Source organism: Streptopelia decaocto, assembly GCF_964273445.1.
Source record: "Streptopelia decaocto genome assembly, chromosome: 19".
NCBI classification, from domain to species: Eukaryota; Metazoa; Chordata; class Aves; order Columbiformes; family Columbidae; genus Streptopelia; species Streptopelia decaocto.
The window spans coordinates 414,585-440,546 of record NC_138674.1 but is presented as its reverse complement, the minus strand read 5'-3'; the positions used below and the strand labels follow the sequence as shown (position 1 = coordinate 440,546).

The 25,962-nt window shown below is 57.4% G+C and overlaps 2 protein-coding genes across 3 annotated transcripts in view; both read right to left on the bottom strand.

Annotated features, from left to right (window-relative positions):
- LOC309448191 (small ribosomal subunit protein eS10) overlaps nt 1-25,962 on the bottom strand; it is a 242,828-nt gene that overhangs the window by 32,841 nt on the left and 184,025 nt on the right. The gene's annotated exons all lie outside the window — the stretch shown is intronic.
- Nucleotides 1,831-25,962, bottom strand: ILRUN (inflammation and lipid regulator with UBA-like and NBR1-like domains). The gene is made up of 5 exons (XM_082068924.1): nt 25,671-25,962; nt 12,764-12,918; nt 9,927-10,124; nt 8,148-8,476; nt 1,831-5,491 (listed from the first exon to the last, which is right to left on the bottom strand). Exons 1-5 carry the CDS (start codon nt 25,826-25,828, stop codon nt 5,456-5,458), a joined length of 876 nt encoding a protein of 291 aa, XP_081925050.1. The 5' UTR covers nt 25,829-25,962; the 3' UTR covers nt 1,831-5,455.

The following is a 25,962-nucleotide window of genomic DNA, read 5'->3' as shown; positions in this document are numbered from 1 at the left end:
GCCCAGCCCCAGCCAGCAGGACAGCTCTCCAGAGCCTTTGCATCCCAGGTTGTAGAGCTCACTAATGAATTCCCATCAACAGCCCATTAGCAGCCCCAGAGGTGAAGAGCTGGTACTTGACTGCTGGAAAAACCCCCACTTGGTGAAGAACAATCCCACCCCTGCACAGCAGCTCCGAGCCAGGCCTGCCCTGCTGAGCCAGCCCGGCGTTCCGGGCAAACAGGGCCGCGCCGCGCCCGCCAGCTGCTCCGGCTCCCTCGCTGGGCTTTACTACTCGCCTGTTCTATGAATGGGGTAGGAAACATCTGCGATTAGATTTCCTTAAATAATTTCTGTTTAACTGGGCATTTTCCAACTAACGCACAGGCGGAGCACACGGGTGACAGAGCACAGGCTGCAGAACGCTTCCAGAGAACACCTCTGCGATGGCTCCCGCTGACCCCACGCACCCAGCGCAGACCCGTCCCCCCAGCACCCCCAGGGGTCCCGGTGCTTCCCCGACACCCCGGTCTGCAGAGGGGAGGAGGTGAAGAGGGCACAGATCCCCCCTCTGCACCCGGGACCTGCTGGACAGAGCGGGGAGGAGGGAAAGAAAAGAACAAAAGTACAAAAACCTGCCCTTTTCTTCTCTACTGCGGCACTGGGAAACCTCGAGCCCTCCCCTGCAGGTATAAGGACATGGGGTGATGCTGTGCAGGTTTTGGGGCACATTCCACACTTTGCTATGTGTTCGGGGGTGAATTCATCTCACACAACCCGCACGGCACAGAACACCCTCCTGCCTACCGCAGCGTCGCCTCAGGGCCAGAGGAGAGCTGCTTAAAACCAGAAGTATTGTTATTACTTTCGATGGACAATGACCTGGTTCTCCCCCCAAAAATAAATGAGCAGCAAAAGCAAAGCCGAGCGGCTCCCAGGTGAGCGCGGCCGTTTGTCTTGGCGTCCTGCCCCCGCACCCGGGGACCCCGAGAGCGCCGGACCCCCCGCTTGCGGCTCGGCCAGCGCGAGGCGCAGGGCATTGTCCGCGCTGGCAAACTGCAGCGGGTTGCAACCCTGAAAACAAACAGATTCTTCCAAGCAAATAACCAGAACAGGAGAAGCCGTGCGGAGGGCCGGGCGCGATGCTGACCTGCCCACACGGGTCGGTCCCGCGCGGCACCGGAGCACGGGCCGCTGCGTCCCAAGGTGCTGAGCAAACAGCCGCGGGCACGGCGAGCAGGATGTCTGTCCCAGGGAGGCTCACACAGCACACGAAACCTCCAGGCATTTATTCAAATGTTCAAAACCAAACCCAGTGCACATGTATTGAAGCTTCTTGCAAGGATTAGTAACGAAGGCGCCTGTAACAGAAGAATGGCTGCGGGTCAGCGGCTCCACCGCAGGTCACACAGGAAACATTCCCACCGCTCCCCACATCCGCACCCCGACCCCAGCGCCAGCCCCGTCCCCAGCGCCAGCCCCGTCCCCAGCTGCAGCGGAAGGTGCCGGGAGCGCTGGTGTCACCGCTGTCCCCTCTGCAGGCTGCAGACACTGCGCCACCCCACGCCAGCGACCGGCCCGGGACCCAGGGCCACCCGCTGCTGCGGTGACCCAGCAGGGTCTGAGCCAGCCCCGTGGGCCGGCGGGACCCTCCTCCTCGTACCCACCTGTGTGGAAGGCAGGAGGTGGTTCACAAACTCAGTAGGCACTGATTTTTAATGCGATTTGGGGCAGAAGCAGGTCTAGAACTGGGTTTAAGGACACTGTGCCTTAGTGACTCAAAACACTCAAGAGAGAAGTAACCAGGGGACATTTAACTACACAGTGACACGTTCAGAAGTTTTTGCAACTTCAATAAAACTCTCAACAGCTACAGAACATTTTTTTTCTGTGTTAATTTAATCATACAAATATTCATTTATACATTAAGGAAACAGCTTCCTTTATTTTGACCCCCAATGTGCTATCATAGGACTTCTCCCAGACTCAACCAGGCAACACACCATCCTGCTCTACACAAGCGCTCCCGCAGAGGCCAGACGGGCTGCAGCACCCACGCACTCGCACACGCAAAAATAATTAAAACACACAACAGAAAGCCAGAGGGGACAGCGTGCATTCCCTCCCGCAGAGCCCCGCACCGCCCCGCGTCCCAGCCCCGCCGGTCCCGACCCGGCGCTCCGGACGGGCCCGTGCCCTGGGCTGGGTCTGGGGATGCTGCGTTTGTTTGGGCTGCCACTGCCCAACGTGTATTGATATTAGCGGTGTGGTGCCACAGCCACAGCGCTCAGCACGGCTCAGGGCCCCTTCGGAGCCCACCAGAGATGTTCCGCGTTGTGTTTTCCCTGGGGGGTCAGGGTCTCTCCTGCCGGCGCCCAGGCCCCATGCTGGGGGTGTCACCCGAGCGGAGCCAGCAGGCTCCCCGCCGGTTCCCCAGCCCAGCCCGGCAGGAGCAGCAGGCTCCCCGGCAGTTCCCCAGCCTGGCCCTGGCAGGAGCAGCAGGCTCCCCGGCAGTTCCCCAGCCTGGCCCTGGCAGGAGCAGCAGGCTCCCCGGCAGTTCCCCAGCCCGGCCCTGGCAGGAGCAGCAGGCTCCCCGCCGGTTCCCCAGCCCAGCCAGCGAGGGTGAGGATCCCACGCCTCCCACAGGCCCCGGTTGTGCGTTCCCGGCTCGGTGGGGCCGGGTTTCCTGAGCCAGCACTCGGGCTCCCACAACAGCCGATTCTGCACTGGACAACCAGCCCAGCTGTCTCCCGTAGCTCATGGTGACAACTCTGCGAGTTCAAAGCACCAGCCCTACAGAAAGCAACGCCACCGCAGTGCCTGACGCCACCTGGAAAAAGCTTTGCTGAACTCATCTCAAATCCCCCCATTTCAGAGCTGGAAACCTGACAGCAAGAGCAATTCAAGGGCTGGCTGCACCACTAAGCTCCAAGGAACCAAGGAGATGAAACCACCTTTGGCCTCAGCATAACAGTTTCTACTTGATGAGAAACCCCGAGGTAGAACAGCCCCCAGCTCACACGCAGCGCGAGGCCGCGGGAGCAGCAGCAGCGCGGTCCGGCCCCGCTCCCTTCACACCTCGCCACGGTGTCCTGAGCACACCGCACAGGGAGCTGTGCGGAGCAGGGGTGCCTTTGCACCGGGGAAGCACACGAGTGGGGGTGCATGCAGGGTTTGTTCTCGAGAGAAGGAAAAGTCGGGTCCTAGAGGAGCAGGGCACACGAAGCCGCAGCTGTTGCACAGAGACGAGAAAGCCAGCGCAGGCGTTGAGCTCAAGGGTCTCCCGGGCGCCTCGGCTGGCACAGGGCAAGGGCCGCAGCGCCAGCCACAGCACGCGCTCTCAGATCTCGATTCTTCCTCCCTTTCTACTATGCAGCTGGTAAAAGGAGCTCAGAGATAAGGAGTAGCCCTGTTCCTCAGTCTCCAGCGCTTCAGACAGGCAGCGGCAGCACCGCGGGAGCTGGGACAGGTGCGTCTGTGTCCTCAGAGCTCGTCACACGAGCCGCCGGTGCGGAAAGGCGGGAGCGGAGAAAACCCACTTGCCCGCGGAACCCTCCAGTGACACAGCTCAGAACTCATCCAAGGCCAAGTGACCTCCCGGGACGGGAGTAAATGCCACGGCCACCCTGGGGCAGCACCGCCGTCCCGGCTCCGCTGGGATCCGAGCGCCGTCCCGGCTCCAGAGACTGCCGAGACAGACCCAGCGCTCACCGAGCGGCAAGCACGCACGTTATTTCTTTCTTACATGTCACTTGTCCTTCCCAGAAAACAGATCTTTGAAGAGAGACTTCAGATAACAGGGACCTTTAACAACGAAACCTCTGAAATACAAACAAAAATCTATCACCCAGTTCTTTCTCCGTTGGACACGAGTAACTCCTGCTGTCTTCTACCATATCCATCTGTGTGCGCCAAGACAAGAGAGTCCTTGGTAGCTACAAGTAAAATTAATCCCCCATTCAAAACCAACCAAGAAAGCAGAGCCAGCCCAGGGCAGGCAGCGCAAAGGAGGCGCCGTGGCCAGGCTGCGCTCCGCTGGGACAAACAGCCGCCCAGAGGCTGGGAAGGAGGGAGCGAGAGCTTTGCATATTCCTGTTTCTTTGGCAGACGGCTGCTCCAGCCTTGCTCACGTTTCTGAGAGGACCGAGTCCCCTCAGCAGCAGCCCCAGGGGGACACGGCACCTCGGGAAGCCACCGCAGCATCGGGGCCACTCTCCCTCTCCTCTCACTGGACCTTCTCAGCCGTAACTGGAGGCAAATCCACCGGAGGAACAGCAGAGCAACCCGGACCTGCAGAGGAGCCCTGGAGAGCCCACCTGAAGGGAAGAGCCCGAGCGAAGCCACGAGCCAGGACGACGAAGGCAAATGAATACAAGGCGCTGGGCTCCAGCTGCTGATGCTAACTCTTGCTCTGCATTCGGAAACACAATCAGCCTCTAAGCTAATACTTTACCACAGGAGAAATGAACTCAAACTTATATTCTGTAAGAGAGAGATGGGAGATTCAAAATTAAAAGGACAAGACTTTTGTAAAGCTTTGCAACTACTACCAAGTGAATTACGGCTACAGAGTTTCCTCTTGGCACAAGACCGATGCGCTTGCGCGGTTGCTCTAGGCACAGCTACTGTACATCAAGAGTCAACAAAAAGGTATTTTAAAACGCTAACCACACAGGACAGCTCTGGAACTTTAATAAACCTGCTTCTCACGGCTACGGGTGTGTATCTGTGTGCACTGCGGGAGAAACGGGCCCTCGTGTCAGCCTGGAGGCCCCAGAGTCTCCCTCCACCTTGGACACCGAGCCCTGGTCTCCAGCGCGGTTCCCAGCGACCCGCGGGACAACCAACAGCAAAGAAAAAGAAACAAGAGAAGGTTAAAAAGCTGGTAACTAAAAGCAGCAGATGATATTAAAAATGCAGAGCTGGGTGCAGCCCCAGCCTGTCACCAGAAGAAAAGCCCGACACACAGTCATGGCACAACCCCCAGAGGATGCCAAGCACACTCCCCCTCGGCAGCAAGCAAACATGACAGTTCCATAAAAATGCACGCTGTCCCTTATTAAAAAAAATCAGAATAAGAAACAAACAGAAATTAAACATTTGCTCAAACTACAACCGCTCTGTAGGCAAAATATTTTTTTTAAAGATGGCTTTTTCATTTTCATTTTTAAACCTTTTAAGCTACCTAATTATGTGAGAATGATTTCTAAAAAACCCCATGGTGGTGGTATATTGTCGTTCTCATAGCATTAAGCAACACTCCTGAAATCCAGCATTCACACATGCATACTTAGATTTCGCATTTTGCTCTGGAACAGCTAGTCTTAAAGATACTGGGCTTTTATTTTCTCTTCTTTATGCAGACCGGGAGGCAGAGGAGGCGGCTCCGCGCTGCGCTGGCTGCACGGGATCCCCTCCCTTCCCCAAATGTCACTTCTTTGTTAAATTCTCCTCTTGGCGATACCCGTTTTGTGTTTTAAGACTGTCCGAAGGGATAAGGACCGTGGAAACCCTGAAAGAAAGTTGGAGACATAATCAATGTCAATAGGCAAGAAATAAAAATCGACCAGCGTTCACCTACAGACACCGACCGTCCCGTCCCAGCGCCGCGAGACCCAACGCGGCAAACGCAGCCGGCGGGGCCGCGGCCGCAGCTCCGAGCGGCCGGCGCGCGGAGCTGCCGCACGGCACCCACTCACCTCCAGCCGCCAACAGCGGCGTCACCGGCGGATCTTCTGCACCCGAGCAAAACCCCCGAGAGACGCTACGAACCCTGCGAGGCCCAGCAGCCGCAGCGCCGCAGCTCTGTTCTAAGGGTTACCCTGAACTGCGAGGGGAGAGGCTGCAGCTGGGAGAGTCCTTAAAAACCACCGAGAGTTGGAAACCTGCACTCCCACAACCGCCACTTTCGCTCCCTCGGGATAATACACATTTTCCTCAAGTGAAAATCAACCAGTCTTGCTACAGAATCCATCTTCCTTCCCCTGCCTCCTGAAACGAGCTGCCTAAATGGCAGATCTAGGAACAGGGCTCGAATGAGGTGGCAAAATACAAGAGCGTGGTAAAATGAAGCATCTATCAGCAGCTCTCAGAACGCAAGGAGGAGGATTAGCAGACAATTAAACAGGACATCTCATCAGCTGTGTGGGAAGGGAGACTGGGAACTCGGAAACTGCTGTTTGCAGACAGAAACACGGGCAAGCGACGGAAAAACAAACACGCTCCTGCCCTGGGAATCCTGCACTCCCGGTCTGTAAAGCTTCTCAAAGGTAACACCCGCAGATTCCAGCACAACAGCCCACGCCACAGAGAAATCTAGAGACTGAGATATCCAACGTTCCTGAAGAACAGTCACTGACACACGGAGAGCGGGAACAGCAGAGAGGAACGTTAAAATAATGAGAAGAGGTGCAAAAAATCCTCAAAGCACGCAGAGGGAAAGCACTGTTCCAAGCGAGATCCACCTCCAAGGGGTGAAGCTATTGAACTTGTTATTGCTCTGCAGAAGAAAAACAGGATTTGGTGCAGATTACCTGTACACTCATTTGCCAGAATCGGCTTTATCCTTTAGTTACCTGCCCATTAGGGTTTGTTTGCAGACACTGGCAACTCAAACCCCAGAGAGGTTTAAACATGAGCTGCTCCGCTGCCCCTGCACCCCGTGTCACGGGCAGAGCCCACTGGTGGCACTGGCCAAGGCGTCTCCATCGCCCCCGACACGCAGAACCAGCGCGGTACACGAGTCCTCGGCTTACACAGACAGCTCAGCATGAGTCTTGTATGCAGGGACCAACCCTGTCAACCTCAGCTTCAGGGAAACCCTCTGCATCTTCAGATGCCCTTTCCTGCAGCACCTAATGTAAAGCTACCCAATTATGCTAATCGTGTGTTAATTAAAACGAGAATTTAGCTCACCTTCAGAGCATCAGATTACTAAGCACATACAGCTTTGTACCACTTGCCGCCCCGCTCTCGACGGGCTGACATCTCCTGAGCTTCGCCAGGAGCGCTCCCAGGAGCAGCCCAGAGTGCGCCAGAGGGCAGCTCCTCCCATGGAATTACCGGCACCGGCAAGAAAAGCCCCAAACCTTGGCTTTTGGGGCTGCCACTTACCCACGAGATTTGTTAGTGTACATGAGAACTTACAAAATGAAGAACCACTTGTTTCTTTTCTTTAGGATCGAGTGCAGACTTGGCTTAACATCATAAAAAGGGCGATTTGCAGTTTGTCCAGCAGTTAATCCCGCGCATGCCACCAGTTAAAAAAGTAATAAATGCATAGTCCTGGTGCAAAGTGGGTCCCTAAAGATGATCAGCTGGCGAGGACAGGCAGGTCAGCCAGGGAGGAACTGAAGTGCTCTAGGTGAACTAACATTAGGGCTTTATTAAGTCATTCAGCAACCATTCAGCCTGCTTAAAGTACAGTGAAGCATTGTTAAAGGGTTTTAAAAATCAAACTAGTTTGACATACGACAGTACACACCTACACACACTGGCTGCATTAACAGGTGGATTCTGAATTGTAAATAATCCTGCAATTCATTTTTCACACACAAGCAAATAAAAACAGTCAAAATATCACTCTGACTCACAGAGCATCCACCAAGCAAGCTCTCGAGAGAGGCTGAACGTAAGGGTCGTTTAGAAGTGACCTGCGGTTGGAACAAGACAAGGTCACAGCCAGGAACAGTTCTGTGATCGACTGTTCCTGACCGGCGGCTTCTGGGATCACAACGTGAGCTCTGTGTGTCCCCACACCAGCTATAAAGCAGCTCTCTGGTTAATTGGAGGTTTTGGGGTGTGGTTATTGTTACTCTTGTCAGAACTACATAAAACTCAGGAGCACATCTAGAGAGATATTTTGACTTATTTGCACATGCAACTGGAGTGGGCTCCAGCCGCTAAGAGTCACAGCACCCAGACAAGATTATATAGATTTTAAGAAGGACTTGAAGCGAAACCAAAAAGGTGGATCTGGTAGAGTCTATCAGAAGCAAAATATTTGAATACAACATAAGGAGCTGGCGGAGTCAGACAGTCAAACGGAAACCTTCCTCAGCAGGTCTGGCAGAAGCAGAAGGGAAGGGCTTTGCAGTTTGTACCGGAGAACTACGCCACGCAGCCCAGGCTCAGCACTACCCGTTCTCCTGCTCCCCCAGGGCACCTACCTTACTGTACGTCACTACCGACAAGTTGTTCGAGTGACTGCTGGGGGACAGATTTACAGAGTTTTGTGACAGTCCGTTCTGATCTTGTTCGATTTGGTCAGGAGCAGGCCCCCATGTGTTTTTGCTGATTGTGCCTAGCTCGGAACCCCCAGGGTCTTTTAGGTTGTTTTCGTCTGGTTGCCTGTTCTTCTGTGGAGAGGCGAAGGGGTTAAAGTTTCCTTCTACCTTGCGATGCGGTTGCGTGTTGAACTCTGTCTCGAAGGACGACAGCTGCTGCGTGACGCCCAGGAGTCCTCCCACCTCCACGCTGAGGATCACCCAGATGACATCTGCGGAGAAACAGACACTCCATGGAGCCGTGGACAAGAGGGCAGAAGGAGAAAATCAGAGCGTTGCTACTGGCAGAATAAGAAACACATTTAAAGCTCTTACCTAATGTGTATCTGTCTCTTGTACATAGATAAGATTGCTATTTTACTTATCATTTCATTTACACTTCATGCAAACATTATGGCCTATTTAACTAAATACATTTCTTGGTACGCATTCAATGTCAGTTTTACTGCCTTCCCCCGCCCCCTCTGTTAAATGTGCTGCAGTTTTGTTGTGCTGCACAGAGAGGGAGGATTAGACCAGCAGCGATTCCTTATCTCATCCCAGCAGGTCTAATAGCAGCACCCGCAGCCCACGGCCCGTTCCCAGGTTGTCCGCGGACAGTGTTGCAGCGAGGGGCGCTGCCGGGGGGTCAGCGGGTGCTGCTGGCTACAGCCCCGGCACCGCAGCACGGCTCACCGGCTGGAGCTCTCCCCAGTTAACAGCGCTGGGCTCCTCGCCCGGCGTCTGCCCCAAATCAGGACGGCAGGAACACCCCCTCCAACAGCCCAGCCTGGGGAGGTCCCCGCACGCACCCCCCGGTTCAGCCCCGTCTCCCCACACCCCCCCAGTTCAGCCCAGTCCCCCCACACCCCCCCAGTTCAGCGCCAGTTCAGCCCAGTCCCCCCAAGTTCCCCCCGCGCGGCAGCACCGCAGCGCCCCCTGCTGGCCACGTTCGGCGCCAGCCGGTAATTGCACGAGGGCATTAATTAATGAATGCTCTCGGGGAGGGCAGTTTGGGCTCGCAGCTCGGGAGCCAAAGGGATTTTAATCTGTGCGTCTTTTCCAAGATGTGACACTGCGGGAAGTTTAGCGAGATCTCAGCCTGTTGCTCGGCAGCTGGGAAAAGCTCGGCTTTGTAAAGCCCCGCACTGCTGAGCGCAGCACTGACCGCGAGCGCCAACACCTCTCACCCGAGACACCCCAACCACCAAAACAGGCACAAAGGTGCTCTTGGGACAAACTACAGCTGGCTAAAAATGACTGAAAGACTCCAAATGAATGAAGATGCTTGTGGTTCAGGCTGAGGCACCAGGCAGAATATCAGAAAGTGGCTTTTAAACACAGAAAAATGGTTCACAGTAGATACACCAAGTTACACTATTAAAACCTGGAATTTAACTGATGAGGTTTTCACCCCTTAAATAGATTTTTAAGCCCATAATATGTAGTTCATGATGTTCAGTGCTGGAAAACCAGGAGAGAATCCTGACAAGAGCCCCTGGGAGAGAGGCTCCAGCAGAACTGTGCAAGCGCCCTTGTTTTTCAGCTTCGTGTAATCTCAACTAGTGCCAGTGTTTAGAAAACTGCTCTGCGCTGACCGGGACAACAAAGCAGCTCCCTGATGTCTCCGAGCGCGCAGGGCTCTGCCCGCACAGCCGGTTGTGGGGCGCGGGGGTCACTCACCTCCGTAGTACAGTCCCGTGGCCGTGCACATGCGCCACTGTCCCTGATACATTCCAGCTGTGCTGGGGCTGCACATCTGCACGCTGACGTCGGCCATCTCCTGGGGCTCCAGGGACCGCACCATCACCATGTTCACGTGCCCAAACTGGTCTCCCCCAACGTACTTCAGGCAAACGCCCGGGGGCCATGCCTCCGTCCCTGTGGGCAAACAGAAACAGTTCCTGACCGGGCACCAGGAGCGGCTCCGTGTCCGCGTCAGGCAGAAACAGTTCCTGACCCTGCACCAGGAGTGGCTCCATGTCCCCGTCAGGCTGCATGAAACAGTTATGGAAACAGTCGTGCAATAGTTGAACAGCCAAAGGAATACCAAGATACACAGAACTCAGCGACGGATGCTCAAGAACACAGTTTTGAGATAAGGCTTAACTGGTCCGGTGTGCCATGACTAAACCAACGACTTTAGGAATACCTCCTGCTTGGTTAAGGTGGATCGAAAAGCTAAGGAAAGCTTGGACCCCCTTGGTATCTAGTCTGAGATGAGAACGGCGGGTGCTGATCGGCCCGTGGGTTCCCCCAGCGTCCTTCACAACAGCCTGCCCGCTAATCTGATCCCCGCGGGTACTCAGGGAAGACACGGCAGGGACTGCTGTTCTACTCCAGTCCTTGCTTGTGGAACTCGCACTCCAGCAGGGAACCAGAAGCGCCGTGGGAGCCTCGGAGCGGTGGCTCCGTCACCGCGATGGACGCGGCGCTGAGCGGGAGCGGAGGCCGCGCTGACCTCAGACTGGCACGTGGGAGCTGACCACCACGTCCCATGTGAAAAGGCTGGCAGCTCGGCAACACGGTGCACTTTCAATAATTTATGTGATTTCTATCGGTTTTAATGGCTCTAGGCTTGCAAGGTGTCCAGAACGCCCCATAAAGTGAAGTGCTGGTGATGTCCCTGCTCAGGGCGCTCGTCCCCCATCTCTGGTATCTGTCCCGCAGGGCCAGCAGCAGCTGGGGCAGAGGGGAAGAGGAAACAAGCCTGTTAGATCCTGCTGCTCCCTCAGCAACGGTTCCACTATACAAACTGGCCTTTTGGCAGCCAAGCCGAGCACTGTCCTGGAAGATCAGAGCAGGGTATCAGTTTTAAATAACACCTGAAAACCTGACTGAGCCTGGCTTACTGCTCGCACGCCTGAAGCCGACAATCTCGGAGCCTGTCAGTCTCGTCAGACAGCGAACGCTGCGGTGACACACGCCTCAGGTATTTCGTGTTCTAGAACTGAAGTCATTTAATCAAAGGCTGCCGTAGAGCCGTTCAAAACCTTGGCTTTGCTTCAGTTGTCTACCTAACAAGCAGATATTATCTGGAAACACTACAGTCCTTTGATATTATACCTTAATTAAACCATAAAATGGTTTTAAAATGCTACAGTCCTCCTCAAACTGCAGTCGGAACAGCTCGCGAAGTCGCGTTACCGAAGCGCCTCTCCATGGTCCCGCAGGCCCGGCTGCAGCGCCGCCGGGGCACAGACCCACGTCTGACGAGTCGGGCTTTACCCCACACGGAAGCCAAAACAAATTATGGCCTTGCCAGGAACTTTAAGTCAAGATTAACTCCCTTTCCTCATTTTTGAGGCCCATGGGTTTCAGAAGGTCAAACGTTCCAAGAACAATGAAACATCTTTTGAATTAGGATGTTAAATTAAGGCTGGATTTGCATGAGGAACAAGAGAAGGAGGAGCCTGAGAGGAGCAGGACAGGAGTGTAGTCATAACACACACGAATTAAAGTACTAACAGCAGGGAAACAAGACCTGTCCAATTCAGTACATTTGGAAGACCTGTATTTGAGACAGGTAGAAAGAAATTGCCAGTTTTTCACATTAGTGGAGTTTACACAAGGTACAAAGTCAAACAAACGGAGGCAGAAAACGTAAACTGAGATATTTAAGCCCTTTCTCTAGAATAAAGTCTCTATAAACTGGTGTTCTTAAACACACGCACCTTCTCACCGCTCCCGTCCTGATGAAATACTCCTGGATATTTAGTCTCTGTTACACTTTGATATTCAGCACAACTCTGTACAGCGGTTATTTACAAGTTGAAATACAAACAGAGCTGAACTTTACTCATGATGATTCATGGTATCATGCCTTGTTGTGCTATCATTCTTCTTCACAAAAGTGCAAGCAGGTCAATTAAATTCAGACACACAGCTTAAACATTCACGCAACATCCTGTCACCGCAACACAGGAACACAAGGTATGTTCCCCTTGCATCCATGGATCTCATTTTCCTCTATTTCCATTAAAAACAAACCAAACCTCCATAAAACAGAACAGCAAAAAACCCCAAACTTTGCACTTGGATTTCTATCGCCTGCCTACAGAGGGTCCCTAGAGCTTTTGTGTGGTGGCACGAGGAACAAGACTGGGGGGCTGACTGAGCCGCCCCACAGCAGCTCTGCTGCCCCACACGTGTCCCGTCACAGCCCCACAGCAGCTCTGCTGCCCCACACGTGCCCCATCACAGCCCCACAGCAGCTCTGCTGCCCCACCACAGCCCCACAGCAGCTCTGCTGCCCCACACGTGCCCCGCCACAGCCCCACAGCAGCTCTGCTGCCCCACCACAGCCCCACAGCAGCTCTGCTGCCACATCACAGCCCCACAGCAGCTCTCCTGCCCCACACGTGCCCCACCACAGCCCCACAGCAGCTCTGCTGCCACATCACAGCCCCACAGCAGCTCTCCTGCCCCACACGTGTCCCATCACAGCCCCACAGCAGCTCTGCTGTCCCATCACAGCCCCACAGCAGCTCTGCTGCCCCACCGCAGCCCCACAGCCTCACCTGTGTTCTGTATCCTCCACGTTTTCGTAAACTGGGTATCCGGAGGGATGGACTCTCCTTCACCTATGGTGACATCTTCAACAAAGGACATGGAGGGGACGTTGATATTTGGACTCTCAAAATCATAGTAGGCTCCAATGGCGGCTTGTAGATTCCTAGAAAGCAAAGCAGCGGATTACAACCTGAAGTACAAGGGGTTCGGGTCCTTTTCGCAGGTTTATGTATGTCATCCTAAACAGTTACACAAGTACTATCCGGCCCAAATTAGCTCTGCTGCTCATGTTTTCTTAAAGCTTTTCTCCCTATCACACACGGATTCTCCAAGATAACAGAGCTCAAAACACAGTACTGCGCTCGCCAGGGACGCTGCTTTAGAGCACTTTCCTACTCCACTTGATTTTCAGTGGGAATCTTGGAACTCGAGTCTTGGGGAGTTCGACCGCATTAGCTCCTCAGGACATTTGCCAAAAAGTCCAAGAGAACTGCGGAACGCAGCTGGTAAACATCCAGGTGGTTTCACACCAGCCGTGTTTCCTCAGCTCAGTGCAGAAGGACTGAACCCTCTTCTATTTGGGCACAAAAGGTCCAAAGGAGCACAGGGGGAACAAACCACAAAGAACGCTCTTGTGATAACTCCAGGGCCAAAGGGCGTCAGTAGCTACGGATAACAACGCGGGCCTTGCTGCTTCAGACACATGGCATGTGAGCCACGAGTGCTTAAGGCTATTTATTAATCATTAAAGCGCCTGCTCATCTCTGGCAGTCACAGCTCAAAGGAACTTATAAACCATCTGAGTCAACCGTTCTGCTGAATAGAGACTAATGACACTGGAAGCCTGTGATGCATTGAGGATGTTCAGAAAGCCACAGATGCTATTGATTCCTGAGCCGTGGTGTAACAAAAACTCTATGATAATTAACTTGCAAAGAGGAGCAGTCGAACAGGAAGAGGATGCACGAGTCCGCGCTGCCGTTCCGCGATACACTATTAAGCTATTAGGTAAGTGTCTGGCAAGTCCTGTAATTCCTCTGTTGACGCGTGTCTGTGCGGCTGTGGCCCTGGTTTCATGCTGTGAGTAGGTGCTGTGAGTGGAGGCGAGCACAACCTCACCAGAAGCAACGGGCTTGATAACTGGTTTTCATTCATTATTACAAAAACCTGGGCTGCTTTTTTGAGTAGGATGAAAAACCCCAACCCTCGGGAACCGGGGAGCACCACCAGAGGGCTGCACCGCACACCGGGGGCTGCGCCGCGCGCCGCGACACGCGGGGGCTGCACCGCGCACCGAGGGCTGCACCGTGCACCGGGACACGCGGGGGCTGCACCGCGCACCGCGACACGCGGGGGCTGCGCCGCGCACCGGGGGCTGCGCCGCGCACCGGGACACGCGGGGGCTGCACGGCGCAGGGTGCGCAGCTGAGGCAGCGCCAGAAAGCCAAGGTGAAAGCAGGAGAAACATTCGCAGCGTGACCCTGAGGGACAGCAAACACGGGCCTTTGGGACGGCCTGCCAGCTGGAGAGAGCCTGAACAGCGAGCAAAGACACCGCTCCTGTTCAGCTCCTGCAGCCTTCACGGAACTAAATACAACCAGACGTCCTGAGCGCCCCAGCCAGCGCTCTGCACGGCGCGGCAGCCCCGGCGCAGCGCGGCAGCCCCGGCACAGCGCGGCCGGCAGCGGGACCTGCCGCAGCGGGGAAACCGAAGAGCCCCGCGCGAGGTTTCCACGGCCAGAACAGAAAGCCCGGAGCAGAAGCCATTACTCATCTCGAGGCGTTTTCTGCCGAGCGCCAGGCTATATTTACCGCAGCGCTCGGTCACACGCCGCAGAGGGCGCGTGTCACAGCAGCCAATAAACACAGACAAGTGCTGGTTTTACGTCACCAGCCGCCTGTTGCCTGTACGCGGCACCAGATTTACATAACCGAGGCAGGGCCGTGCCAAGGGACGCCTGCTCCTCGGCCAGCGTGCACCGGGATTTCTCCCTGTATTACAGCAACCCACGGCAAACGAGCCACACGTGACAGCAATACGGCTCTTTCTCTTCCTAATCCACTGCTGCATAAATACCTCTCCAGACAGACCACAACATCTGTGAGTTACGATGCTGGCACCAGTGGCAATGACATTTTACTGATGCTGAGCGGACGAGGAGCGGCGAGGGGCCGATCTGTGCTGACGGGTGCTGAGCGCGCTGGCCGCGCGCCCGCGCCGGCACCGGCTGTCCGTGCCGCGGCTATTTGTGCGCACGGGCCCTGCCAGCTCCCCGGGTCGCGTTTCAGCGCTGCCTTTGCCATGGGCAAACGGCTCCGGGCTGCCGCAGCTGGTTAAAAACTAACCGGAGAACACACGCTGCCAAGCAAACTTGCACAGTTTGTGATCAGGGACTCGCAAACCAACCTTCCTGCTCCCACCATTTTCAGAGTGTTAATGTTTTATTTGGGGTGAGCCCTCTGTGTTTGCCTACATCTTGTTCTTCCCCCTAGAGAATTAAACAGAAGCTTCCAGAAACTAAAGAGAAATCGAAAGTGGCAAGAGCCAAAGTCAGGATGACAAAGCAAATCTGACTGAAGTACAGGCTCTTTGACACAGGAGATAGGCACCGCTGTGCCGCCGGAGATACCGCAGCGCTTGCTGCTGTTCTTGGCTTAGAAACCAGCAAGCGCTCCCATAGCCAGTGCTCCCCAAGCCCCCAGGGTCCCGACTGCGCGGTGCCACCCGCAGAGCGGTGACCGCGGCTCCGAGCCCAGCGCCCAAGCGCCCACCGCAGAGCGGTGACCCGCGGCTCCGAGCCCAGCACCCACCGCAGACCCGTAGCTCCGAGCCCAGCGCCCACCGCAGGCCCGTGACCCGCAGCTCCGAGCCCAGCGCCCACCGCAGGCCCGTGACCCGCAGCTCCGAGCCCAGCGCCCACCGCAGGCCCGTGACCCGCAGCTCCGAGCCCAGCGCCCACCGCAGGCCCGAGCCCAGCGCCCACCGCAGGCCCGTGACCCGCAGCTCCGAGCCCAGTGCCCACTGCAGACCTGTGACCCGCAGCTCCGAGCCCAGCGCCCACCGCAGGCCCGTGACCCGCAGCTCCGAGCCCAGCGCCCACCGCAGACCCGTGACCCGCAGCTCCGAGCCCAGCGCCCACCGCAGGCCCGTGACCCGCAGCTCCGAGCCCAGCGCCCACCGCAGACCCGTGACCCGCAGCTCCGAGCCCAGCGCCCACCGCAGACCCGTGACCCGCAGCTCCGAGCCCAGCGCCCACCCTGCGCCTTCCAGCGCGGCACAGGGCTGGAGCGGGCAGGGAAACGCGAGTGCCCACAGGAGACACGGCTTCAAGGGCAAACACGCTCCAGGCCGTGAAACTGGTCCTTTTTTAACAGATTTCTTTTTTCACCTTTACCCTTGTGCCCCAGCTGTAATTTCACAGCCCCAACTGCAGATGCTTTAGGGGCAGGAACAAAGTCAGAGCTCTGAGGAAGGGCCCGTCCTCTAAAGCTTTTGCTTACACATCCACACCTGCCTCACTCTGCACCACGCCGCCCGTGCTCTCCAACGCCTGCCCGGGTCACTCCGGCAGCGCCGGCCCAGCCTCAGGCCCCTCGCCGCCCGCTCCAGAGCCGCCGGGGCTGCAGCAGCCCTGCCGCGCTCACAGAGCAGGTCTGACGGGATTCGGCTCCAGCTCCTGATCACCCTGGGCTCGATCACCCCAGGCTGGGTGAGCCCCCCCACCACCAACAGCGCCAACGCGAGCGCTGCGAGCGGCGTTCGGGACGGGGAGAGGCGAGGGGGTTACAGCCCCGTGTCGGCCCACTCCGCTCCCGCTGCGGGTCTCCCACGCCCTCCCCTCCAAGGCACCCCGGCTCTTGGTATCCAGCCCTTTTCCGACGGGAGAAAGTGTTCCTTTGCAGACCAAGGTTTGCTTCCAGCCTGCATGCAATGAAGTTAAAGCCTTCTCCGCTAACAGCTCTGGAGAGGTCCCTGAACAACTCTTCAGTGTTTGCAAAGAGGTGCTTTATCTTGAGCCATCCTTCCCCTTCTCTGTCTTTTTTCCAGACGGCCTTTTGTTATATTAAACAAATATATTTAGACAGTAATTACTGCCAATTAACTAGGTCACCACGCAGTACTCAAAAATAAAAGAAACTCTCCCAACCCAATTCACCAAGCAGAGGCCTCCTCATACAACCTAACTGTTGTGCAAACAAAAAGCAATATATGGGTAATTGGATTTTTTTTTTTTTAATTAATTGAATCAGATTCTTTTTTAGGAGAAGAGAAACCAGAGCACTGAGGCTTTACTCGCTGCGGCCTTATGCAAAACCTGCCCAATGTGCAATCCTTCTGTTACCAATAAAGCGCCTGATTCTCTCAAGGACTAGAAATGAAGCACCTTGGAACAAAAGCCACCCAAGCAGGCTGTCCTGCACACGGCACAGGGAACAGCGCAGTCCTGGCGTTCGGCTGTCCTGCACACGGCACAGGGAACAGCGCAGTCCTGGCGTTCGGCTGTCCTGCACACGGCACGGGGAACAGCGCAGTCCTGGCGTTCGGCTGTCCTGCACACGGCACGGGGAACAGCGCAGTCCTGGCGTTCGGCTGTCCCGGCACACGGCACAGGGAACAGCGCAGTCCTGGCGTTCGGCTGTCCTGCACACGGCACGGGGAACAGCGCAGTCCTGGCGTTCGGCTGTCCTGGCACACGGCACGGGGAACAGCGCAGTCCTGGCGTTCGGCTGTCCTGCACACGGCACGGGGAACAGCGCAGTCCTGGCGTTCGGCTGTCCTGGCACACGGCACGGGGAACAGCGCAGTCCTGGCGTTCGGCTGTCCCGGCACACGGCACAGGGAACAGCGCAGTCCTGGCGTTCGGCTGTCCTGCACACGGCACAGGGAACAGCGCAGTCCTGGTGTTCGGCTGTCCTGCACACGGCACAGGGAACAGCGCAGTCCTGGCGTTCGGCTGTCCTGCACACGGCACGGGGAACAGCGCAGTCCTGGCGTTCGGCTGTCCTGCACACGGCACGGGGAACAGCGCAGTCCTGGCGTTCGGCTGTCCTGCACACGGCACAGGGAACAGCGCAGTCCTGGCGTTCGGCTGTCCTGGCACACGGCACAGGGAACAGCGCAGTCCTGGCGTTCGGCTGTCCTGCACACGGCACAGGGAACAGCGCAGTCCTGGCGTTCGGCTGTCCTGGCACACGGCACGGGGAACAGCGCAGTCCTGGCGTTCGGCTGTCCTGCACACGGCACGGGGAACAGCGCAGTCCTGGTGTTCGGCTGTCCTGCACACGGCACGGGGAACAGCGCAGTCCTGGCGTTCGGCTGTCCTGGCACACGGCACAGGGAACAGCGCAGTCCTGGCGTTCGGCTGTCCTGCACACGGCACAGGGAACAGCGCAGTCCTGGCGTTCGGCTGTCCTGCACACGGCACGGGGAACAGCGCAGTCCTGGCGTTCGGCTGTCCTGCACACGGCACGGGGAACAGCGCAGTCCTGGCGTTCGGCTGTCCTGCACACGGCACAGGGAACAGCGCAGTCCTGGCGTTCGGCTGTCCTGCACACGGCACAGGGAACAGCGCAGTCCTGGTGTTCGGCTGTCCCGGCACACGGCACGGGGAACAGCGCAGTCCTGGCGAACGCCGGCAGCCAGGTGGAGTGAACCAGTGAACCGCAGGAGCGCCCCGCGCCGCCCCCGGAACGGGCTGCACCGGCTGCGACCCCGCAGGGGAGGACTGAACTCCGAAAAATCCCCCACGTGCAGGCTGTGGGGACACCTCAGAATTCCACTCCAAAATAACGTTTACCATAGAAAGCAACAACTTCAGCGTTTTAACTATAAATATTATAGGAATCTGTCAGTTTTCATTTAGTGTCAAATTCTTTGATGAAACATCCAAACAAAAAGACCCTTAAAAAAGAGAAAGATTGACGTTTGGGGAGTAAAAAACCAAATCAAAGGTTAAGCTCAAACGCTCTCCACAGAGAGCAGAGCCAGGCAAGAGTCCAAGCCATAGGGTATGTTCATGGTATGTCCTCAGCACTCACATATGGCACAGTGTTTTGTCATGAGAAAAGCAACTTGGCTGTTATTCTCCTGGAAACGCACAAGGCAAAACCTGCGCAGTGATATAAAAGGACAATAAAACCTCAAGAACACAATATGTTACGCAGAACACCTCATACCCTTTCCGTAACTGAATTCTCAACCTTTAGAAACCTTCCTCTCATTCTCCAAGTGCGGTATGTAACCGGGCACCATGATACCCCATCAGGTGTCCACTGCCAAAACCAGGAAGAAATGTAGAAGAGAAAGAGTGCAGCAGATGGATAATTTCTCACTCCTAAATAATGGAACATCTCTACGTGATACAGGTGGGAGAGACTAAAAATGTACATGGAGGACATCCAAATAAGGCAGTCCCAACGCACTCCTGCTGCCTCAGGCTCAGTGTCGCCTTTGCTCCAGCTGTCGGGGACGGACGGACAATCCGCCGGCCAGGACGCCCAGCGGCGGGAGGTGCCCCCAGAGGCTGAAGGGACGGGAGAACACCCGTCACAGCGCTGGGAAGCTCTTCTACCTGGAGTTTTCCACTCAAACGTTTCAACAGAGGTGACACACGGCAATTAAGTGGAAAGCCTCGAGATGTTTGGAAGGAGTGGAATTCTAAGCATTGAACAGCTTTCAACAGACATTTCAGAAAGCAAAATTTGTGTATCAGTATCTTCACTCGTGGCCTCTTTCACACTAAACCATGAGCTTGGGAAACTACCTTAGAAGACGCTGGATGATCCAACAGAACCACTGCGGGAAGCCAGAAGCTTTAAGCCGAACTTACACAGCTGAAGGAGGGGAGGCGGGGAAAAGAGCTGGCTAATTCAAAGCTTATGTATTTTCTCACATGAAGCCACAGAAAAACATTTCATTGTCTTAGCGGAAAACAGCCAGTTCCAAACACAAGTGGGACGTTCCAGAAGAAGAGACCTGTGGTGCCCAGAAGTGATTCTGTGCTCTCCGGGGCAGCACAAGGGAACGCCGAGGCCACGGAGCAGGCACAGCGCCGCAGGCTCCCCGAGCAACGGCACCGGCCAGCAGCCGGGCTGTGTCACACCGTCACACCGTCCTGCAGCCGGGCTGTGTCACACCGCCGTCACCGCCACACCGCCGTCACCGCCACACCGGCCTGCAGCCGGGCTGTGTCACACACCCAGGGCAGTCACACCGCGATGGCTCAACAGCGAGGGCCTTGGGACACAACCAGCCTGACCGAGCAGCCCCATGTCCCCACAGCCCCAGCAGCTGAACCTCCCGAAGCAGCTGGTGGAGCTCTCACCGGTGACACGTCCCGGAACGGCAGCGCAGGAGCTGCTCGGCTGCGGCACCGACACCGGACACGGCTCTTGCCGCCGGGGCAGAGGAGGCTGGAACCGCCGGCCCCTGGCGTGACCCGCGTCCCCAACGGAGCCGTCGCGCTCCAGGGAAGGGGTCACCCACCGAAACCGCCCGAGGGCGGGTCCAGGCACGTAACGCCGTCCGGCCAGACCAAATCATGTTGTACCCGATCCTTTCTGCCACAGCTGTCTGCCTACTTTTCCTTTTCACGAGCACCCAATTTTTAAGTGTTTTGTAACTTGGGGCACAGCACAATTACAGTGTTTTCTATAGTTAAATATACTATATAAAATGTAGGTTTCATTCAAAATGATCAGGTAAAACATTTTTGTTATTCTGGAGGTGTGCGGACTGTTTTTTTTAAGCACTAAATAAAAGCTGTCCAAGAAAATACTTTTCAGTTGTTTCACTCTATATTTTTGTTGCTGTTAGCAGCACCAGGGGACAGCCACGTTCCACCAGAGCTCACCCGTGCTGGGGTGACATCCACTGCGCTCTAAGTCAGCCACAGCACATTAAAAAGGTCAAAACCTGTTTTCTCTCGCAGCCATAGGGTGCGAACCACCCCGTGTCCACGCTCCCCACGCAGACACGGCTCCAGGCACATGAGAACATCAACAGCCTGCACAGACCTGAGCGCCTCACCAAAGTAACCTTGAGAAGACCCTTTTCACCAGAGAGCCAGGTCAAAAAAGTCTAAGGTTTGCACCAATGACACTTTTCCCCACGCACAATGGAAACCATCGTTATCTGACACATTTCAATTAAATCTCACACCTACTAGACTAATAAAAATTCAGCTTTCTAAACAAAAGCTTAAAAAAGAACCTAAAGAAATAGTACATGTCAATTACTGAAATATACATCAAGCCTTCCAAATTAGGAATCTCTTCACAACTGTGTTGAAATATGCATTTTAAATACAGCACCAGTAGCTACTTCAAGTCAAATTAATTCACTTTCTCACAGAACTCAAGCAGGTCCGAGCCTCACACTGCGGCCTCCCCAATTAAAACAAAAATAATTCCTCCTCCCTGTCACAACACAACTGCCACACCAGCTCCAGAGAGACCTAAGGACTTCTGTGAAATGGGCCGTCACTGAGCGCCCCCAGCCCAAACCCCCGCTCTGGGGGCTTCCTCGCTCTCACTATCGCCCCAACAGCCGGGCCGGGCACAGGGACCCCCTGCCCGCAGCCCCACGGGGCAGCAACGAGGACCCCCTGCCCGCAGCCCCACGGGGCAGCAACGAGGACCCCCTGCCCGCAGCCCCACGGCCCGGGGGCAGCAACGAGGACCCCCTGACCGCAGCCCCACGGCCCGGGGGCAGCAACGAGGACCCCCTGCCCGCAGCCCCACGGCCCAGGGACAGCAACGAGGACCCCCTGCCCACAGCCCCACGGGGCAGCAACGAGGACCCCCTGCCCACAGCCCCACAGCCCGGGGGCAGTGACGAGGACCCCCTGCCCGCAGCCCCACGGCCCGGGGGCAGCAACGAGGACCCCCTGCCCGCAGCCCCACGGCCCGGGGGCAGCAACGAGGACCCCCTGCCCGCAGCCCCACGGGGCAGCAACGAGGACCCCCTGCCCGCAGCCCCACGGCCTGGGGACAGCGACGAGGACCCCCTGCCCGCAGCCCCACGGGGCAGCAACGAGGACCCCCTGCCCGCAGCCCCACGGGGCAGCAACGAGGACCCCCTGCCCACAGCCCCACGGGGCAGCAACGAGGACCCCCTGCCCACAGCCCCACAGCCCGGGGGCAGTGACGAGGACCCCCTGCCCGCAGCCCCACGGCCCGGGGGCAGCAACGAGGACCCCCTGCCCGCAGCCCCACGGCCCGGGGACAGCAACGAGGACCCCCTGCCCGCAGCCCCACGGGGCAGCAACGAGGACCCCCTGCCCGCAGCCCCACGGCCCGGGGGCAGCGACGAGGACCCCCTGCCCGCAGCCCCACGGGGCAGCAACGAGGACCCCCTGCCCGCAGCCCCACGGCCCGGGGGCAGCGACGAGGACCCCCTGCCCGCAGCCCCACGGGGCAGCAACACCAGCAGGTGTTTCACGCAGACTTGTTCAGCATTGCACATCCCACCTAAGCAGTCCCGACTGCAAGAACATTCACAGCAAGGGCTTTTAGGAGGAGTTTCTCATGCGGGTAGACAGAGTCTAGACAAGTTCAGACCCGTTCCCGGCCGCACTATCACGTAACAGCGAGGAGCTGCAGACACCTGGATTTAACTTCCCCACACCAAGGGCTCCCGGGAGCCGCCGGCAGCGGCGGCACAACATCTGGGGCGCGGGGGAGCAGCACAGCGCTCCCCCAGCCGCTCCGCCCGCGTCTGCCTCCCGAGGAAGAAACACTCGCTGCCAAAACATCTTTTGGAAAAGTTCGCTTTTGGTTTTCGGCCAGAGGCTCCCGGCCTCGCTCACCTCTGCCGAGGGAAACAAACACAGCGAGGACAACGGGCACCGTGGGTACAGAACGCACAGCCGGGACCCTCGGGAAGGGCAAACTCGATTTAGGCAGCAGAGAGCTAAGAAGTTAGACCAGCCCACAAACAAAACTCAGCACTAATTAAAAAGAGGCAGAACTTTAGGAAAGCGTTTAATAAATAACAGGGAAAAAGACAACTCACCAAAGCGTTTAACTTGTATTTCTTGAAGATCAAGGAACAGTCTCAGAAAAGCAGGATGCATATGTTCTACCTGAAGCATTTTTGCAATATTGTTAATAAAACCAGCTGGCAGTTTCTTAGTCCTGTCCCACGTCTGCCAGAGCGTGGAAGGTGCGTGGAGCAAATGAGGTGCCATGCAGAAGCAGACAGGCTTCTAAAGGCTCCTCAGGTATCCACATCGCTCCACAGTCAAACGCTCTTTTTCCCCCAAACTGGCTGACCATGCTATTTTGAAATAATTCCTCTACTTCAGCAGAACCACAAATTCACTTTAAATACCTTAAATACAATCACTAGCAAAACTATTGGAAACATTCTTTCCAAAGGCCTTACAACTCAGAGTATTTACTGCACAACACGTGAAAGGCACAAACAGAACTGGGTTCAGGACTGGAGAACACACAAGGATCACCGATGAGCAGCTCTGAAAAAGGCTGTAGCAAAAATTATGGACGTGACCAAGAAGAAGCCAGTTTCCCATGGAATGGCACCTCACCTGCGGCCAACAGGAGAGGGAGCGATCACCCCTGCAGGAAAGCGCCTCCTTTCAACAGGCGAAAAGCCACTTGACCATCTCATCAAGGCAAATCATTTGCAGGACGGTGATAGAAGATTCTGACCCTAATCCTAGGCCACAAAGCCCAAAACTCAGCAGCACCGGGGCAGTGGGGATCACACGGGGTCCCCACGCCTGGCACGAGAAAGGTGCTTCTAGAAAAGGAAAATGTGTCTCGACGGCAGCTTCTGCAGTGACCCAGAGCAGGGCTGGTGCATCCAGGCCCAGAACGCAAAGGCCGCCCTGGGGAGCTGGGGAACAGGACACAGCCCAGCGCTCCGCAAGGCTTAGCAACTAATCCTCCACAGAGTTTTAAAAGTCATGTTTTCTGAGCCAAAATAGCCACTGAAGTTGTGAAATTAAAGCTATTTTAATCACCTAAGATTTTCTTCAATTGTAATTAAAAAAAATAATTAAAAGCCACTGGTTACAAGATTATATTTGAGATACTGTTACTTCAAAAAGAAATTAAATACTCCTGAAAAAGAGCGAGCTTCTTCCCCACCAACCAGGAACGCTATGGCTATACATAGTACCCTCACAGGTAACTCCCAGGTTCAGCTCTAGGCTTCCTGATCTCCCAAGGAGCTCTACAGAAAAACACCCAATATTACGCTGCAGTGCTGGCAGTTTTGTTCATACTGTCGCCGGTTCTGCTGCGAGCCACCTCTGCTCCCGGGCGCCCCAGAGACCTTCTCCGCATTGTATCAGCTTACACAGCACGTGGTGTTATTTGCTATTCCCTTACTCCCTCTGCAGATGCAGATTTGCCAATATGATTTAATATGGAGCTGCAGAAGGAGGGAAAGTTGAAAGGAAAAAGGTGACAAAGTTGTCTTGTTGCTGTTTATTAGTTCAACAACTCCGCACAAGTTTTTTTCCCAACTGTTGATATCAAGACTTTCTCTTGGATTTCAAGTTTCAGCCCCGCGGTTTCTGGATTTGGTATCACACCACTAATGGCAACTACAGCTTGGCTAAGCAATGGCTGTTCACAACACCTGAGCCAACGCAGCCCGCTCCCCGCGCCCAGCGCGGCGGGGACACCGGGCCCAACGGAGGGTCCCGCCGGGGGGCCCGGGGGGCTCGCGGTGACCCCGCGTCCCGCCGGGGCTCCGGGGGGGCTCGTGGTGACCCCGCGTCCCGCCAGGGCTCCGGGGGGGCTCGTGGTGACCCCGCGTCCCGCCAGGGCTCCGGGGGGGCTCGCGGTGACCCCGCGTCCCGCCGGGGGGCCCGGGGGGGCTCGCGGTGACCCCGCGTCCCGCCGGGGCTCCGGGGGGGCTCGCGGTGACCCCGCGTCCCGCCCGCAGCTCGGGCAGCGGCGGTTTCTCAACATCCTCGGGCGGTCACGGGGCTCGCGGCACCACTGACGCGCGTTTTCACCATCATGCTGCGTATTTCCCACGTTTTCCTCGAGCTGCAGCCTCCCTGAAAACCTGCCCCCGTTTGTTTCCTAAGGCGGTAACAGGGACACTCCGTAAAGCCAAAACACGCTCCGAAAGTCAGGTAACCCAGACGCCCGGGCTGCACGCAGACGCGAAGTTTCTACCGAACGCCTGGGTAACTTCACACGGAAACCGCGGCAGCCCCGGCACTCGCACGGAGCCGCTGCCCCGGCTCAGGGGCCGGGACACCCCCCGCCCGGCCCAGCTCGCCCTCCGCTCCGCAGAAGCGCCGCCCAGCGCGGCCGGGCCCGCCGGACACGGGCCCGCCGGACACGGGCCCGCCGGACACGGGCCCGCCGGACACGGGCCCGCCGGACACGGGCCCGCCGGACACGGGCCCGCCGGACACGGGCCCGCCGGACACGGGCCCGCCGGACACGGGCCCGCCGGACACGGGCCCGCCGGACACGGGCCCGCCGGACACGGGCCCGCCGGACACGGGCCCGCCGGACACGGGCCCGCCGGACACGGGCCCGCCGGACACGGGCCCGCCGGACACGGGCCCGTCCTCCCGCCGCTCGCCAACAGCTCCGCAGCCCTTTGACCGGCCGGCTCCCGGCCCGGCGCACTCGCAGCCCGGCCCCGCTCCGCTCCCCGCGCGGGGCCCGTCCCGCACACACCCGCCCGGCCCGGGAGGGGAACGGGGCCCCGCAACAAACACCAGCCCCCCGGGGGGCCCCGCGGCTGCGGGACGGGCCTGCGGCCTCCGCGGGCGGCAGCGCCGAGACCCCCCGCCCTCCCGCGCCGCCCCGGGGCCTGGGCCGCGCCCGCCGCCACCCCCGGCCCGCGCCCCCGCCCCCCCGCCCCGGCGCCCCCGGCCCGCCCCCCCGAGCCCCCGGGCCGGCGCCCCGGCCCCGCACCAGTTGGTCATGTCGAGGAAGAAGGCGCAGCCGGCGGGGCTGAGCTGGAAGCCGAGCAGCCGCTGGAACTCGCCGATCAGCACGTCCTTGTCGGTGGTGCCCAGGCAGCTGAACTTCTGCATCAGCTCCGCGTCCAGGTCCACGTCCATGCCCTCCATGGCGGCGCCGCCCGGGCCGCGCTGCCGCCGCCTCAGCGCCGCATGGGGGCGGGGGGAGCGCGGGCACGGCGGGGGGCGCGGGCACCGCCGGGCGCTGCCGCCACTGCGCAGGCGCCGCTCCGCCCCGCGCGAGG

Bases quoted from the DNA above. Each gene is read 5' to 3' on its own strand.
- ILRUN (XM_082068924.1), bottom strand. From the start codon at position 25,828: ATGGAGGGCATGGACGTGGACCTGGACGCGGAGCTGATGCAGAAGTTC. The intron at 12,919-25,670 runs GTGCGGGGCCGG...TTTGCTTTCTAG, and splicing joins TTCCTCGACATGACCAACTG to GAATCTACAAGCCGCCATTG. The intron at 5,492-8,147 runs GTAGGTGCCCTG...ACTTTCTTTCAG, and splicing joins CGGTAGTGACGTACAGTAAG to GGTTTCCACGGTCCTTATCC.